Source organism: Ylistrum balloti, unplaced genomic scaffold, assembly GCF_031769215.1.
Source record: "Ylistrum balloti isolate Yb309-2 unplaced genomic scaffold, AGI_CSIRO_Ybal_v1 Utg370190, whole genome shotgun sequence".
NCBI lineage: Eukaryota > Metazoa > Mollusca > Bivalvia > Pectinida > Pectinidae > Ylistrum > Ylistrum balloti.
Window position 1 is genome coordinate 604262 of NW_026782170.1, and position 15596 is coordinate 619857.

The 15596-nt window shown below is 40.6% G+C and overlaps 1 protein-coding gene across 1 annotated transcript in view; it reads right to left on the reverse strand.

Moving 5' to 3' along the window:
* Window positions 1-3248: 3248 nt before the first annotated feature.
* LOC132551244 (uncharacterized) overlaps window positions 3249-15596 on the reverse strand; it is a 31362-nt gene continuing 19014 nt past the window's right edge. The window contains exons 3-4 of the mRNA XM_060215357.1: window positions 4233-5679; window positions 3249-3673 (exon numbers count right to left, since the gene is read on the reverse strand). Coding sequence (XP_060071340.1) covers window positions 3249-3673; window positions 4233-5679 — 1872 coding nt within the window. The remainder of the gene's footprint in view (window positions 3674-4232; window positions 5680-15596) is intronic.

Below are 15596 nucleotides of genomic sequence, written 5' to 3' on the forward strand. Positions count from 1 at the left end.
CATCTCGAACAAAGCCAAATTCTTACATCTTAACATTTGTTTTCATAATTTCTTTCTTCTAGATTTCGCTGCATTACCAACCTTTGCATGTCGCATTTGATTCGATGTTCAAGGACTTGTTCTCAATATCACAATTTTCGTGCAAGATGTCGACAACTGACAGACAAAGTCAGTTCACAGGGTTTCAAGAGATGCAAGTTGGTGAAAATGAATTTCACGTTTTTAGGTCGCCAATATGATAAAATAGAAAATGTCCTATTTCTTTGTGCGTTATGAAGCTGAACGTGTTTGATGTTCGTTAGTATACTTATTATCTGTCTTACAAATCGAGATCAATCCAGTTTATGTCGCAACAACTGTCTTACAGATCTAGTGCAATCCGAGGGAACACCAAAACAACAAACACAAATCGATTATCAAAGGAATCTGGGAAATATCAAACCAATGAAACCAATAGATTAACGGAACAAGGCAAGTGATGGATTACCAACTCAACACAAAAAAATGTTATTATAACAGTACAAAAGCACTATTGAAAATAAGAAACACGTGTTTAGTTAATCTTTAATTTATTATTTTTTATATATATATATATATATATATATATATGTGTGTTGCAAAAAATAAAAAGGACTGAAAATTTCAATTTTCTTCTCAGCCACTTGCAGAATACCAAATAATGAACATTATTATTCTTTAAGTTACTTCCCTTTATTTATACAGAAAGATGTACTGGTATATAGGCACTGGTGTCTGTTGTTTAATCTTGTATAAAAGACGAAGAATGATAACGTACTGTTATATTTCAGGAGTGTCTGGTAAAACATCCAGTTCTGGTGTAACACGTAAAAGGACCACTCGAATTCGAGATATACTATGTCATATCGACTGTGATATCACATCTGCTGTATACGCCGTCATATAACCATGACGCCAAGCATGCCATGTAATACAATAGGCCCCTGTCTTCTTCTAAACACCAGTACCATTAGTAATACTGTATACAATGTAACACCATAGGCACGTGTCTTCTTCGTATTCTTCTAAACACCAGTACCACTATGTAATACTGTATACAATATAACACAATAGGCACATGTCTTCTTCTAAACACAAGTACCATTAGTAATACTGTATACAATGTAACACCATAGGCACGTGTCTTCTTCTAAACACAAGTACCATTAGTAATACTGTATACAATGTAATACAATAGGCACGTGTCTTCTTCTAAACACAAGTACCACTAGTAATACTGTATACAATGTAACACCATAGGCACGTGTCTTCTTCTAAACACAAGTACCATTAGTAATACTGTATACAATGTAATACAATAGGCCCGTGTCTTCTTCTAAACACAAGTACCATTAGTAATACTGTATACAATGTAATACCATAGGCACGTGTCTTCTTCTAAACACAAGTACCATTAGTAATACTGTATACAATGTAATACAATAGGCCCGTGTCTTCTTCTAAACACAAGTACCATTAGTAATACTGTATACAATGTAATACAATAGGCCCGTGTCTTCTTCTAAACACAAGTACCATTAGTAATACTGTATACAATGTAATACCATAGGCACGTGTCTTCTTCTAAACACAAGTACCATTAGTAATACTGTATACAATGTAATACAATAGGCCCGTGTCTTCTTCTAAACACAAGTACCATTAGTAATACTGTATACAATGTAATACAATAGGCACGTGTCTTCTTCTAAACACAAGTACCATTAGTAATACTGTATACAATGTAATACAATAGGCACGTGTCTTCTTCTAAACACAAGTACCATTAGTAATACTGTATACAATGTAACACCATAGGCACGTGTCTTCTTCTAAACACAAGTACCATTAGTAATACTGTATACAATGTAACACCATAGGCACGTGTCTTCTTCTAAACACAAGTACCATTAGTAATACTGTATACAATGTAATACAATAGGCCCGTGTCTTCTTCTAAACACCAGTACCACTATGTAATACTGTATACAATATAACACAATAGGCACATGTCTTCTTCTAAACACAAGTACCATTAGTAATACTGTATACAATGTAACACCATAGGCACGTGTCTTCTTCTAAACACAAGTACCATTAGTAATACTGTATACAATGTAATACCATAGGCACGTGTCTTCTTCTAAACACAAGTACCATTAGTAATACTGTATACAATGTAACACCATAGGCACGTGTCTTCTTCTAAACACAAGTACCATTAGTAATACTGTATATAATGTAACACCATAGGCCCGTGTCTTCTTCTAAACACAAGTACCATTAGTAATACTGTATACAATGTAACACCATAGGCCCGTGTCTTCTTCTAAACACAAGTACCACTAGTAATACTGTATACAATGTAATACAATAGGCACGTGTCTTCTTCGTCTTCTTCTAAACACAAGTACCACTAGTAATACTGTATACAATGTAATACCATAGGCACGTGTCTTCTTCGTCTTCTTCTAAACACAAGTACCATTAGTAATACTGTATACAATGTAATACAATAGGCACGTGTCTTCTTCTAAACACAAGTACCACTAGTAATACTGTATACAATGTAACACCATAGGCACGTGTCTTCTTCTAAACACAAGTACCATTAGTAATACTGTATACAATGTAATACCATAGGCACGTGTCTTCTTCGTCTTCTTCTAAACACAAGTACCACTAGTAATACTGTATACAATGTTATACAATAGTATCACTATTCTATGGCGATATGCCGATTATTTCATCTAAATTGAAAAAAAATATTCAGTATCGACGGTGTAATTCGCCAAATGGAACAGCCGTTTTGACGATGAACCGACGCCGTTTCTATTCCTACAATACTGACGTCATAATGGTTAAAATACTGACGTCATAATGATCAAACGCTGAGTGTCATTTAAGGTAGCTTTATAAAGTGACATTGTATTACAATATCATGTTCATCACGCTAGCATTACTCCTTACAATGTAATACAATTCACTCTGTATATCTGACCAGACTCCGCACCGCTAGTTTACTTTGATCTGAAGTGAATAATCATGCGGCATATCCCGTGCTATCACTATCACAGGACTTGTTCTTCAAATCATACTTATCACCTAATGTCTCTTTTTTACACATTTGGATCATGTCCTTTTTGTCTATATAGATGAAGCTGCGACGTCTGCAAGTTACACCTAGAATACACATATCCGGCCTCCGTCTAAACACCCGGAGTACACTATCATTGACGTCCGGTTTTTATTTTATGTGCTGCACGAAGTTTATCATACCGCTCTACCTCTCTGTAAAAAGGCACCAGTTCCGGTGCTACTGACGGAGGTACATAAGTTTCTTTCACCTCCTCCACGATTTTCGGAGGGTTCACTATCTTGTCAACTTCCGTAAAAATGTCCAAGCGTTTTATTCTCTTCAGTGTTTCCATTATGTCTTCGGTCTTTGCTCGGGTGTGGTGTCGCCTCCATCGATTCAGCGCAATAAGCGTGCGATTCTCTCGGGGTCCGCGGGCACTCTCTACGCTTATGGCGCTGATGTCCTTCTCGATGGTCTGTTTACCACGTTTAGGGAAGAAGGGAAGTTCGCGATACAGGTCCATCCACTCTAGGTCAATGTAGCGGGACACCATCACGCAGACCTTCGTCAAAATATCTGAAAAATTTGAAACTACAATTGTAATATTGAAATACTTATTCCTTACCATTTACCATTTTATGGCAGTTTTACGTTAGAATCATGCTCACGGGGTAGGACTATTGAACGCTGTGTAAAAAAATCGAGGTTACTTCTAGTAACAAAATGGATATTGAAAAGCATTGTAATTCTATTCATTATGATTTCAAACTGGATATAGGCAAAATCAACATAATGCGCTAACACATTTGGCTTCCATGTTACCAATGAGTGCCAACTAAAAACGGTTAAATGCTTAAATAAACTCGGACTTGAGTTATTTTTCTCAACTCCTCTAGAAACACATTAAGATGGGTATACGATTTAAGTCAATCGTTTGCAATTTCGATGAATTCTTAGTAACAACGCCATCAAATACATTTAAAGATTATTTGGAGGTTTATATTTGTAGACTGAAGACTGACTCAGAAACATGATAGCATGAATCCGTGTTTAAATTTTGGCGCGAAATGTTAAGAAGTTCTGTTGTTTAATGAATTATTAGAAGAGAGCTTAGATAACGCAGCAGCTGTCTTACCTTCACTCGGCGTGAGCGACTGAAGCGATTGGGCTCGGTGTCGGTGGCCAATCGGCAAACAGAAATAGATCTTCTCGGCCACGTCCGTGCTGGTTTTGTAACGGTGTATACGTCTGGCCAATTCAAGCGCCTTAACTAGCCTCTCCACATCATCCTCACGCTGCTGCCTCCCTTCATCTACGTCATTTGCATCCCGCCTTAACTGTTGCAATTCTTTTTCTATTTTTGCTAAACATGTTTTTTTCTCTGCCATCCACTCTAGCTTAAACTGAGCGGCGGTTAGTTGGCGTTTCACCAACGGCAGTTTGTCTCTAACAAATCTAATTTCATCAGTCAACATATCAAACGTCTCATTGTAGTTTTCAGGTGAAACATCTGCAATGTTCTTTTTCAGCTCATCTCTTCGAAATACTTTAAATTCTACTTCCGATTGTAACTCTGCGTTGAGGTTTATAAGATAATCGGCCTCTATTCGGAGCGCCTCTTCCTTTTCTTTCATGTTTTCAACTTCTGTTGCCGCCTTATCCCATTCCAACTCTGTTTGGTTAAGTTTGTAAGTCACAGCGTGAAACCTTTGTTTACTTTCACGCATTAGTTTAACCTTTTCCTCTTTGTGTTTCTCCATATCATCGATATCATTGCGTAGGAATACGGGATAATTCTCGTCTGCTTGAAGCCATGTTTTCAGCACGGTCATTACCGCCCGTATATTTGTACACGCGTCCGCGAAAATTAAAATAAATGGGACATGTTCACATTCGTTCTTTTTACAAAATGTCGCAACAGGGGGAGTGAATCCGGTGAAGTGAATCATGCTAGACTTAAAGTCTCTCTGAAGTTTGTGAACTCTTTCTAAGCTACTGCGGATACTCTTCTGCCATGTACGTAGCTGTTCCTCGTAATGCGAGGCCGTCTCGAGATAAACGTCGGAGTCCGTATCGTAGAAACTGACAAAATATTTCTCCAGCACAGTAAGAATTCCGTTACAACAGTCAATGATTTCGTTGAATTTGTCAGGAACATACGTCAGCACTTTGGCATATGCTTCTTTTAGTAAGGTTATGTTGTTTGGGTCACCCTTGTACCGCTTTGGGTCACTTCCGGATTTTATCGCATTTTCAATTGCTGTTACGGAAGACATGTCAAAAATTGTGAGCATGCGCATTACTCCTTTTATAGGCATCACGTATTTGTCAACTTCATGCTGTACGCTTTTACCAACTCCGTAGTAAGAGCGCTCAAGTCGAGACAACTTCTTTCCGATGCTCCCCAGTTCAGTGGTGATAATGTTCCTCAAGTCGCGAAGACTTCGTGGGGGACTTACTTCAAGACGCTTTAGCCCTCGTAACTTCTTGTGGATTGGCGGCATGTCTTCCAAGGCAGGCAACGCAAAGGCTGCCTTGGTAACCAATGTGGGCATGCGCAGATCCAAAAGTGGGCGTCGAAGCTACAAAAGAGAAATAACATAACATTAAACGTCATCTATACAAACCCTCGGTGTGTCGATGTTTTATCAGAGTTATGACGATGTTTACGAAACCTTTGTAAATCCGTTTACAATAATACAAAACATCAATGTGTATATGTTACAATGCACGGTCACTGTATATAAGTATACTAGTACGTTGTATTAGTACTGTCTCTGCTGTCTCCTGTATCATAACTGAAACTCTCAGGTCCCTCACCTAGAAGATATGTTGCGATTACGATAACTTATGTAAAATAAGCTTTGGTATAAACATTCCTCCTGTCCTAAACCTTTTCCTTACAATTTTCTTAATTTTAATCCCGCCAAAAATAATAAATGGATGTTGAAGATCGCGTTTTGTAGTCTTTTGAGCCTGAACTAGGACGATAAATACAACCGAGTTGATCCGTATTGATCGATCAGAAAATCTATCGTGGTATGGTTACACATTATCAATAGGAATATTGATTGGACTCAAAAATTAAACTCTATCGCTGTTATCTGTACGAGTGACGTCTGTATCGACAGTTGGTTAAATATTTGTGCAAGGGACTACTTACCTATTGATAAGGTAACGATATAATCTATCCTATCTCATTTTTCAATAAAATGAAGTTCAGAACAAAGCAAGGTCAAATTCACAATATTGAACGTTATTACCGAGGGAGTATACCAGAACTATAACGATAAACTTTCTGAAGTTGTAGCAAAAATAATCACATCACTGCTCTGACCCCGACCTCTTACCAACTTGAAAACCGGTAAAGGTCGCCTAACCGACATAGAAACTGGTATCAGACACATTACTGACATTATTAGACATGTTATCGAACTGGCTAATAGTATCAGATACGTAACAGACACTTTACCGACATATATACTGGCATTAGACACCTGGCTGGCCTATATACCTGTAACAGACACGTTACCGACATATATACTGGCATTAGACACCTGGCTGGCCTATAAACATGTAACAGACAATTTACCGACATATATACTGGCATTAGATACCTGGCTGGCCTATATACCTGTACCAGACACTTTACTCGACATATATACTGGTATTAGACACCTGGCAGGCCTATATACCTGTAACAGACACTTTATCGACACATATGTCGGTATTTGACCCGTTACTGACATATCTACCGGTATTAGACACCTGGCGAGCCTATAAACCTGTATCAGACACTTTACCGCCACATATGTCGGTATTAGACCCTTTACTGACATATCTACTGGTATTTGACACCTGGCAGACCTATATACCGGTATCAGATACCTGTATAAGACACCTATATATTATTATTATAAACATCTGGCTAGTTATTATCAGAAATTTCAGATATCTTGATACTCAAACGGCAAACAGCTATCAAATGTCTTGGCAATCAATGTGAGTATCGTTGAATATCAGCATCTATATAGAAATTCGATACGTCTAAAATATTGGTGTTTTTTGTTATGGTCCAATCCATCTAGTGTTGGTGACGTTGGATACAACCGACACCACAGGTGAACAAAATGGATTCCCTAGACACATATAAATCTACCGAACCATATCGACAGTCAATAGTCAATTAAAATTGCATGTATGCTTTAGATCAGCACTGGTTAGGATTAGCTGCTGTTGTCACATACCCATAACATTTTTAGGTATTACGCGTGTTATATAGCTTATCTTGACGACACTATCGGTATTGAAACAACGTCGCTCATTCGCAGATTGCATTGTGACATAACAAGTCAACCATGAATATCTTACTCCAGACAACTGCTGCCCAAGTTAGCCTCGAATATCTTAATCTGAACAACTATTACTGGGGTCAACCTTGATTATCTTACTCGAGACGACAACTATTACTGGGGTCAACCTTGATTATCTTACTCGAGACGACAACTATTACTGGGGTCAACCTTGAATATCTTACTACCGACAACTATTACTGGGGTCAACATCGAATATCTTACTCCGAACAAATATTGCTGGGGTCAACCTTGATTATCTTACTCGAGACGACAACTATTACTGGGGTCAACCTTGAATATCTTACTACCGACAACTATTACTGGGGTCAACATTGAATATCTTACTGTAGACAACTGTTACTGGGGTCAACTTTGAAAATTTTACTCCAGATCATCTGCTACTGAACTTAACCTAAAGATCTTACTCCAGACAAGTATTACTCAAGTCAAGCTAGAATATCTTACTGTAGACAACCGTAACTGAACTTAACCTAGAAAATCTTACTCCAGACAACTATTACTGAAGTCAAGCTAGAATATCTTACTGTAGACAACTGTTACTTAACTTAACCTAAAAAGAACTTACTCCAGACAACTATTACTGAAGTCAAGCTAGAATATCTTACTGTAGACAACTGTTACTTAACTTAACCTAGAAAAACTTACTCCAGACAACTATTACTGAAGTCAAGCTAGAATATCTTACTGTAGACAACTGTTACTTAACTTAACCTAGAAAAACTTACTCCAGACAACTATTACTGAAGTCAAGCTAGAATATCTTACTGTAGACAACCGTTACTTAACTTAACCTAGAAAAAAGTTACTCCAGACAACTATTACTGAAGTCAAGCTAGAATATCTTACCGTGTAAAACTCTTACCAAAGTGAACCTCAAATATCTTACTCCAGACATTTGTTACCGAACTTAACCTAGAATATCTTACTCCAGACATTTGTTACCGAACTTAACCTAGAATATCTTACTCCAGACAGCTGTTACCGATTTAACCTCAAATATCTTAGTGCAGACAACTGTTACATAAGTTAACCTCTAATTTCTTATCACAGAAAACTGTGAGAGAAGTCAACATCGAATATCTTATTCTGGACAACCATAATGGAAGTTCGGTCAAAAGTTGAACATCTGTTACAAAGGTGATAATTGTTTTTATCAATCCATTTTCTTTTTTTTCGGATATATCAGTTGTTCTTTGTTATTTCCATTCGTAACAAAACTTCTCCTCTGCCATAATCGACCGATACTTGGGAAAGAAAAAAAAACAAATTTTACAAACTCGCCACTACATAACATCCCGAAAAATGATCGAATTCAGCATTTTCACGTAGTTTTTTTTCGATAATCGGTTGATTATGTCTAAATACATATAACAAAGAAAAAACAGCTATACCCTGAAAACATCCGCAAAAAAACGAATAAAAATATCTCTTTTGTTACAGATGTTTAACATTTGACCTTTTACCGAAACCTTTTAAAGAGCCTTCACCAAAACAGAAGTTAAATTTTGACCATCTGACCTTCGTGCATCATTTACGAAGCTGGACGTCAAAACATTTGCCATGGTGGCCGAGATGTTCGGACGGTAGAACAGTTTACTGTCGCCATTTTCATCAATACAGGATTATGTGTCACAGTCATCAAAGTATATTTCTTTTACAAGATTTGTTTCAAAGTACTTGACCAGCATGCTTGATATATTAAATATCTCGAAAAAGGTACTTAATAAAATGTCACTGACTCTAAAAACAATCTTACTAATCTTTAGAAAGGCACGTTAAAAACACATACAATATTGACACAGAGTCGTGCAGACATAAAGACAAATAATACGCCAGATGTGAACATTGAACTGCCTAAAATAACACTTAGGTTTACGTCCAATTAGACGAAAGCGACAAATATATTACAATTTACCTGTACAATCGTGTAACACCTTAACCCTAGCTCGTTGATTCTTAGCTGGTTGTACCTTTGATGTGTCGGGTTGGTTTGATTACAGGTATACTATTCGTCCCATACTTAACCCTGTGTCGACTGTAAGCTATCTACTGTCTTTTGTCTAGGTTTCTATACAAGTTACAGTCTTAACTGTCGAAGTTTGTTATTTATTTCAAAAGGAAAAGTAAAAACATTGTGCTTATTGGTGATTAAAACTGAGAGCCCTTTCAGGTAAAGTCTACTGGTAACCACAGGTATCTCAAGTTAGCAACACAAACAAATACCGCACCAGGTACACTACCCATTAAGATTAAGTGCTTTTCACACATAAACAAAACAAAATTTCACTTAATCCAATTTAATGTTTAAAATTTATTCTTGGTTTATGAAAATGGCAACATTCAGAGAATATATCAATAAAACATTAAAACAACAGCTAGAATGAGTGTTCTCTGTGTAACTCTACAATATATTTAACAGTACAACCCTGTCTGACAGTACACAACACGTACCGGTACAACCCTGTCTGACAGAACACAACACGTACCGGTACAACCCTGTCTGACAGAACACTATACGTACCGGTACATTCCAGTCTGACAGTGCACAGCACGTACCGGTACAGCCCTGCCTGAAAGAACACAACACGTACCACAACACGTACCAGTACAACCCTGTCTGACAGTGCACAACACGTACCGGTACAACCCTGTCTGACAGTACACAACACGTACCGGTACAACCCTGTCTGACAGTAGACAATACGTACCGGTACAACCCTGTCTGACAGTAGACAACACGTACAGGTACAACCCTGTCTGACAGTACACAACACGTACCGGTACAACCCTGTCTGACAGTACACAACACGTACCGGTACAGCCCTGTCTGACAGTACATAACACGTGCCGGTACAGCACTGTCTGACAGTACATAACACGTACCGGTACAACCCTGTGTAACAGTACTCAATACATACCGGTACAACCCTGTCTGAAAGTACACAACACGTACCGGTACAACCCTGTCTGACAGTACACAACACATACCGGTACAACCCTGTCTGACAGAACACAACACGTACCGGTACAACCCTGTCTGACAGAACACAACACGTACCGGTACAACCCTGTCTGACAGAACACTATACGTACCGGTACATTCCTGTCTGACAGTGCACAGCACGTACCGGTACAGCCCTGCCTGAAAGAACACAACACGTACCACAACACGTACCAGTACAACCCTGTCTGACAGTGCACAACACGTACCGGTACAACCCTGTCTGACAGTACACAACACGTACCGGTACAACCCTGTCTGACAGTAGACAATACGTACCGGTACAACCCTGTCTGACAGTAGACAACACGTACAGGTACAACCCTGTCTGACAGTACACAACACGTACCGGTACAACCCTGTCTGACAGTACACAACACGTACCGGTACAGCCCTGTCTGACAGTACATAACACGTACCGGTACAACCCTGTCTGACAGTACACAATACATACCGGTACAACCCTATCTGACAGTACACAACACGTACCGGTACAACCCTGTCTGACAGTACACAACACATACCGGTACAACCCTGTCTGACAGAACACAACACGTACCGGTACAACCCTGTCTGACAGAACACAACACGTACCGGTACAACCCTGTCTGACAGAACACTATACGTACCGGTACATTCCTGTCTGACAGTGCACAGCACGTACCGGTACAGCCCTGCCTGAAAGAACACAACACGTACCACAACACGTACCAGTACAACCCTGTCTGACAGTACACAACACGTACCGGTACAACCCTGTCTGACAGCACACAACACGTACCGGTACAACCCTGTCTGACAGTAGACAATACGTACCGGTACAACCCTGTCTGACAGTAGACAACACGTACAGGTACAACCCTGTCTGACAGTACACAACACTTACCGGTACAACCCTGTCTGACAGTACACAACACGTACCGGTACAACCCTGTCTGACAGTACACAACACGTACCGGTACAGCCCTGTCTGACAGTACATAACACGTGCCGGTACAGCACTGTCTGACAGTACATAACACGTACCGGTACAACCCTGTGTAACAGTACTCAATACATACCGGTACAACCCTGTCTGACAGTACACAACACGTACCGGTACAACCCTGTCTGACAGTACACAACACATACCGGTACAACCCTGTCTGACAGAACACAACACGTACCGGTACAACCCTGTCTGACAGAACACAACACGTACCGGTACAACCCTGTCTTACAGAACACTATACGTACCGGTACATTCCTGTCTGACAGTGCACAGCACGTACCGGTACAGCCCTGCCTGAAAGAACACAACACGTACCACAACACGTACCAGTACAACCCTGTCTGACAGTGCATAACACGTACCGGTACAACCCTGTCTGACAGTACACAACACGTACCGGTACAACCCTGTCTGACAGTAGACAATACGTACCGGTACAACCCTGTCTGACAGTAGACAACACGTACAGGTACAACCCTGTCTGACAGTACACAACACGTACCGGTACAACCCTGTCTGACAGTACACAACACGTACCGGTACAGCCCTGTCTGACAGTACATAACACGTGCCGGTACAGCCCTGTCTGACAGTACATAACACGTACCGGTACAACCCTGTGTAACAGTACTCAATACATACCGGTACAACCCTGTCTGACAGTACACAACACATACCGGTACAACCCTGTCTGACAGAACACAACACGTACCGGTACAACCCTGTCTGACAGAACACAACACGTACCGGTACAACCCTGTCTGACAGAACACTATACGTACCGGTACATTCCTGTCTGACAGTGCACAGCACGTACCGGTACAGCCCTGCCTGAAAGAACACAACACGTACCACAACACGTACCAGTACAACCCTGTCTGACAGTGCACAACACGTACCGGTACAACCCTGTCTGACAATAGACAATACGTACCGGTACAACCCTGTCTGACAGTAGACAACACGTACAGGTACAACCCTGTCTGACAGTACACAACACGTATCGGTACAACCCTGTCTGACAGTACACAACACGTACCGGTACAGCCCTGTCTGACAGTACATAACACGTGCCGGTACAGCCCTGTCTGACAGTACATAACACGTACCAGTACAACCCTGTATGATGGTATAGAACAAGTACAGAATCAGCCTTCTCTGACAGTACAGACCATGTACTAGTAGCACAGCCCTATCTGAAGGTACAGAACATGTACAGGATCAGCCTTCTCAGATAGTACAGACCATGTACTAGTAGCACAGCCCTATCTGAAGGTACAGAACATGTACAGGATCAGCCTTCTCTGATAGTACAGTCATGCGTGACTGTTGAGGACACATATAAAGATGGACCTGGGTGACGGTTAAGAACACGTACAAGTACAGCCCTTTGTGATAGTATAGAACACGTATAAATAGAGTCATATATGGCAGTACGGAACACGTACAAGTAGAGCCCCGTGTGGCAGTACAGATCACGTACAAGTAGAACCCTGAGTGACAGTACAGATCACGTACAAGTAGAGCCTTGTGTGACAGTACAGATCACGTACAAGTAGAGCCTTGTGTGACAGTACAGATCACGTACAAGTAGAGCCTTGTGTGACAGTACAGATCACGTACAAGTAGAGCCCCGTGTGACAGTACAGATCACGTACAAGTAGAACCCTGAGTGACAGTACAGATCACGTACAAGTAGAGCCTTGTGTGACAGTACAGATTACGTATAGTTAAAGCCCTGTGTGACATTACAGATCACGTACAAGTAGAGCCCCGTGTGGCAGTACAGATCACGTACAAGTAGAGCCTTGTGTGGCAGTACATATCACGTACAAGTAGAGCCCCGTGTGGCAGTACAGATTACGTATAGTTAAAGCCCTGTGTGACAGTACAGATCACGTACAAGTAGAGCCCTGTATGGCAGTACAGAACACGTAAAAGTAGAGCCCCGTGTGACAGTACAGAACACGTACAGGTAGAGCCCCGTGTGACAGTACAGATCACGTACAAGTAGAACCCTGAGTGACAGTACAGATCACGTACAAGTAGAGCCTTGTGTGACAGTACAGATTACGTATAGTTAAAGCCCTGTGTGACAGTACAGATCACGTACAAGTAGAGCCCTGTATGGCAGTACAGAACACGTAAAAGTAGAGCCCCGTGTGACAGTACAGAACACGTACAGGTAGAGCCCCGTGTGACAGTACAGATCACGTACAAGTAGAGCCCTGTATGGCAGTACAGAACACGTAAAAGTAGAGCCTTGTGTGACAGTACAGATCACGTAAAAATAGAGCCCCTCGTGACAGTACAGAACACGTAAAAGTAGAGCCCCGTGTGACAGTACAGATTACGTACAGGTAGAGCCCCTCGTGACAGTACAGATCACGTAGAGCCCCGTGTGGCAGTACAGAACACGTACAAACAGAGCCCAGTGTAGCAGTACAGAACACGAGCAAGTCGAGCCCAGTGTGGCTGTACAGATCACGTACAGATAGAGCCCCGTGTGACAGCACATAACACGTACAATTAGATCCCTGTGCGACAGTACAGATCACGTACAAATAGAGCCCTGTGTGGCTGTACAGATCACGTATAAGTAGAGCCCCGTGTTACAGTACATATCACATACAAGTAGAGCCACGTGTGACAGTACAGAACACGTACAAATAGAGCCCCGTGTGGCTGTACAGATCACGTATAAGTAGAGCCCCGTGTGACAGTACATATCACATACAAGTAGAGCCACGTGTGACAGTACAGAACACGTACAAATAAAGCCCCGTGTGGCTGTACAGATCACGTATAAGTAGAGCCCCGTGTGACAGTACATATCACATACAAGTAGAGCCACGTGTGACAGTACAGAACACGTACAAATAGAGCCCCGTGTGGCTGTACAGATCACGTATAAGTAGAGCCCCGTGTGACAGTACATATCACATACAAGTAGAGCCACGTGTGACAGTACAGAACACGTACAAGTAGAGCCCCGTGTGGCTGTACAGATCACGTACAAATAGAGCCCCGTGTGGCTGTACAGATCACGTATAAGTAGAGCCCCGTATGGCAGTACAGATCACGTGTAAGTGCTTCCCTGTGTACTATTAGACAACATGTAGAAATAAAGCTGTATGACAGTACAGAACACTTCTACACATCCCCGTGTGGCCCTGTGTGAGACCGTCCCTGAATTCGGTGTAGAGGTTAATGTTGTATAGCAGTGCCAGCACTCTTATCTTCTAAGTAAACATACGCACTCATGGAATATTTAAGTTCATATCTTCCAATCCAATAGCTATTCAAATATTGAAAATAAATTAACTGAATAAATATACCACAGAGAACGCATGATAAAACCGTCACTATTATCCCCTGTTCATCAAATCTGAAGTTCAGTTGAAATGGTTCGGTTTGATTTAATCTGCTACTGGTATTTGGAAACTGATTAGTTCGACACTTGTGATTAGTAAATCTACATTTCTTTTTCTCCTAAATTAAACATTGCTTATTTTCACACAAAATCTAATGTATAGCTTGGCATGGCATGTTTTACCTTCATTTAGTTTTAAATGGACGACCCTTGTACCAATTCAATTTCACCCTTCACAACCTCATCATCAGTTCAACATCGGTTTAAACTTTACTTCGGAACCTACGTAGTTCCAATGACAGGCTAACCTAAATCTATCTCCAATCATGACGATTGTACATGTAGCAGGTTTAACATGACTTTCACTACAGGTATTCTGGTATACTTACCGATACTGTGTTTGGATCACGACATTCTACTATTACCCAAAATGATATTATTGAAATGCCATGTCTGATTGTGGTATGGGGTTGGAAATATTCCGTGAGTGTACCCATTTGGAGATGTCATTGAGTGGATATATACGGTACAACAGGACTGTGTAACACGCGATAACTGAGAACAGGCGGCGAGGACAGAACAATACATACATGTTTTTTTTTCAGCGATATACGCTCTTAACGATATGATAATTAACGACATACAGCAGACCTTAAACGGTATAAAACACCTTCAATGAAACACGACACAAGCTAGTAAATAAAACACATCAGTAAACGATATAACATACTTTGACGAAACACCTTCTTAAACGGTAT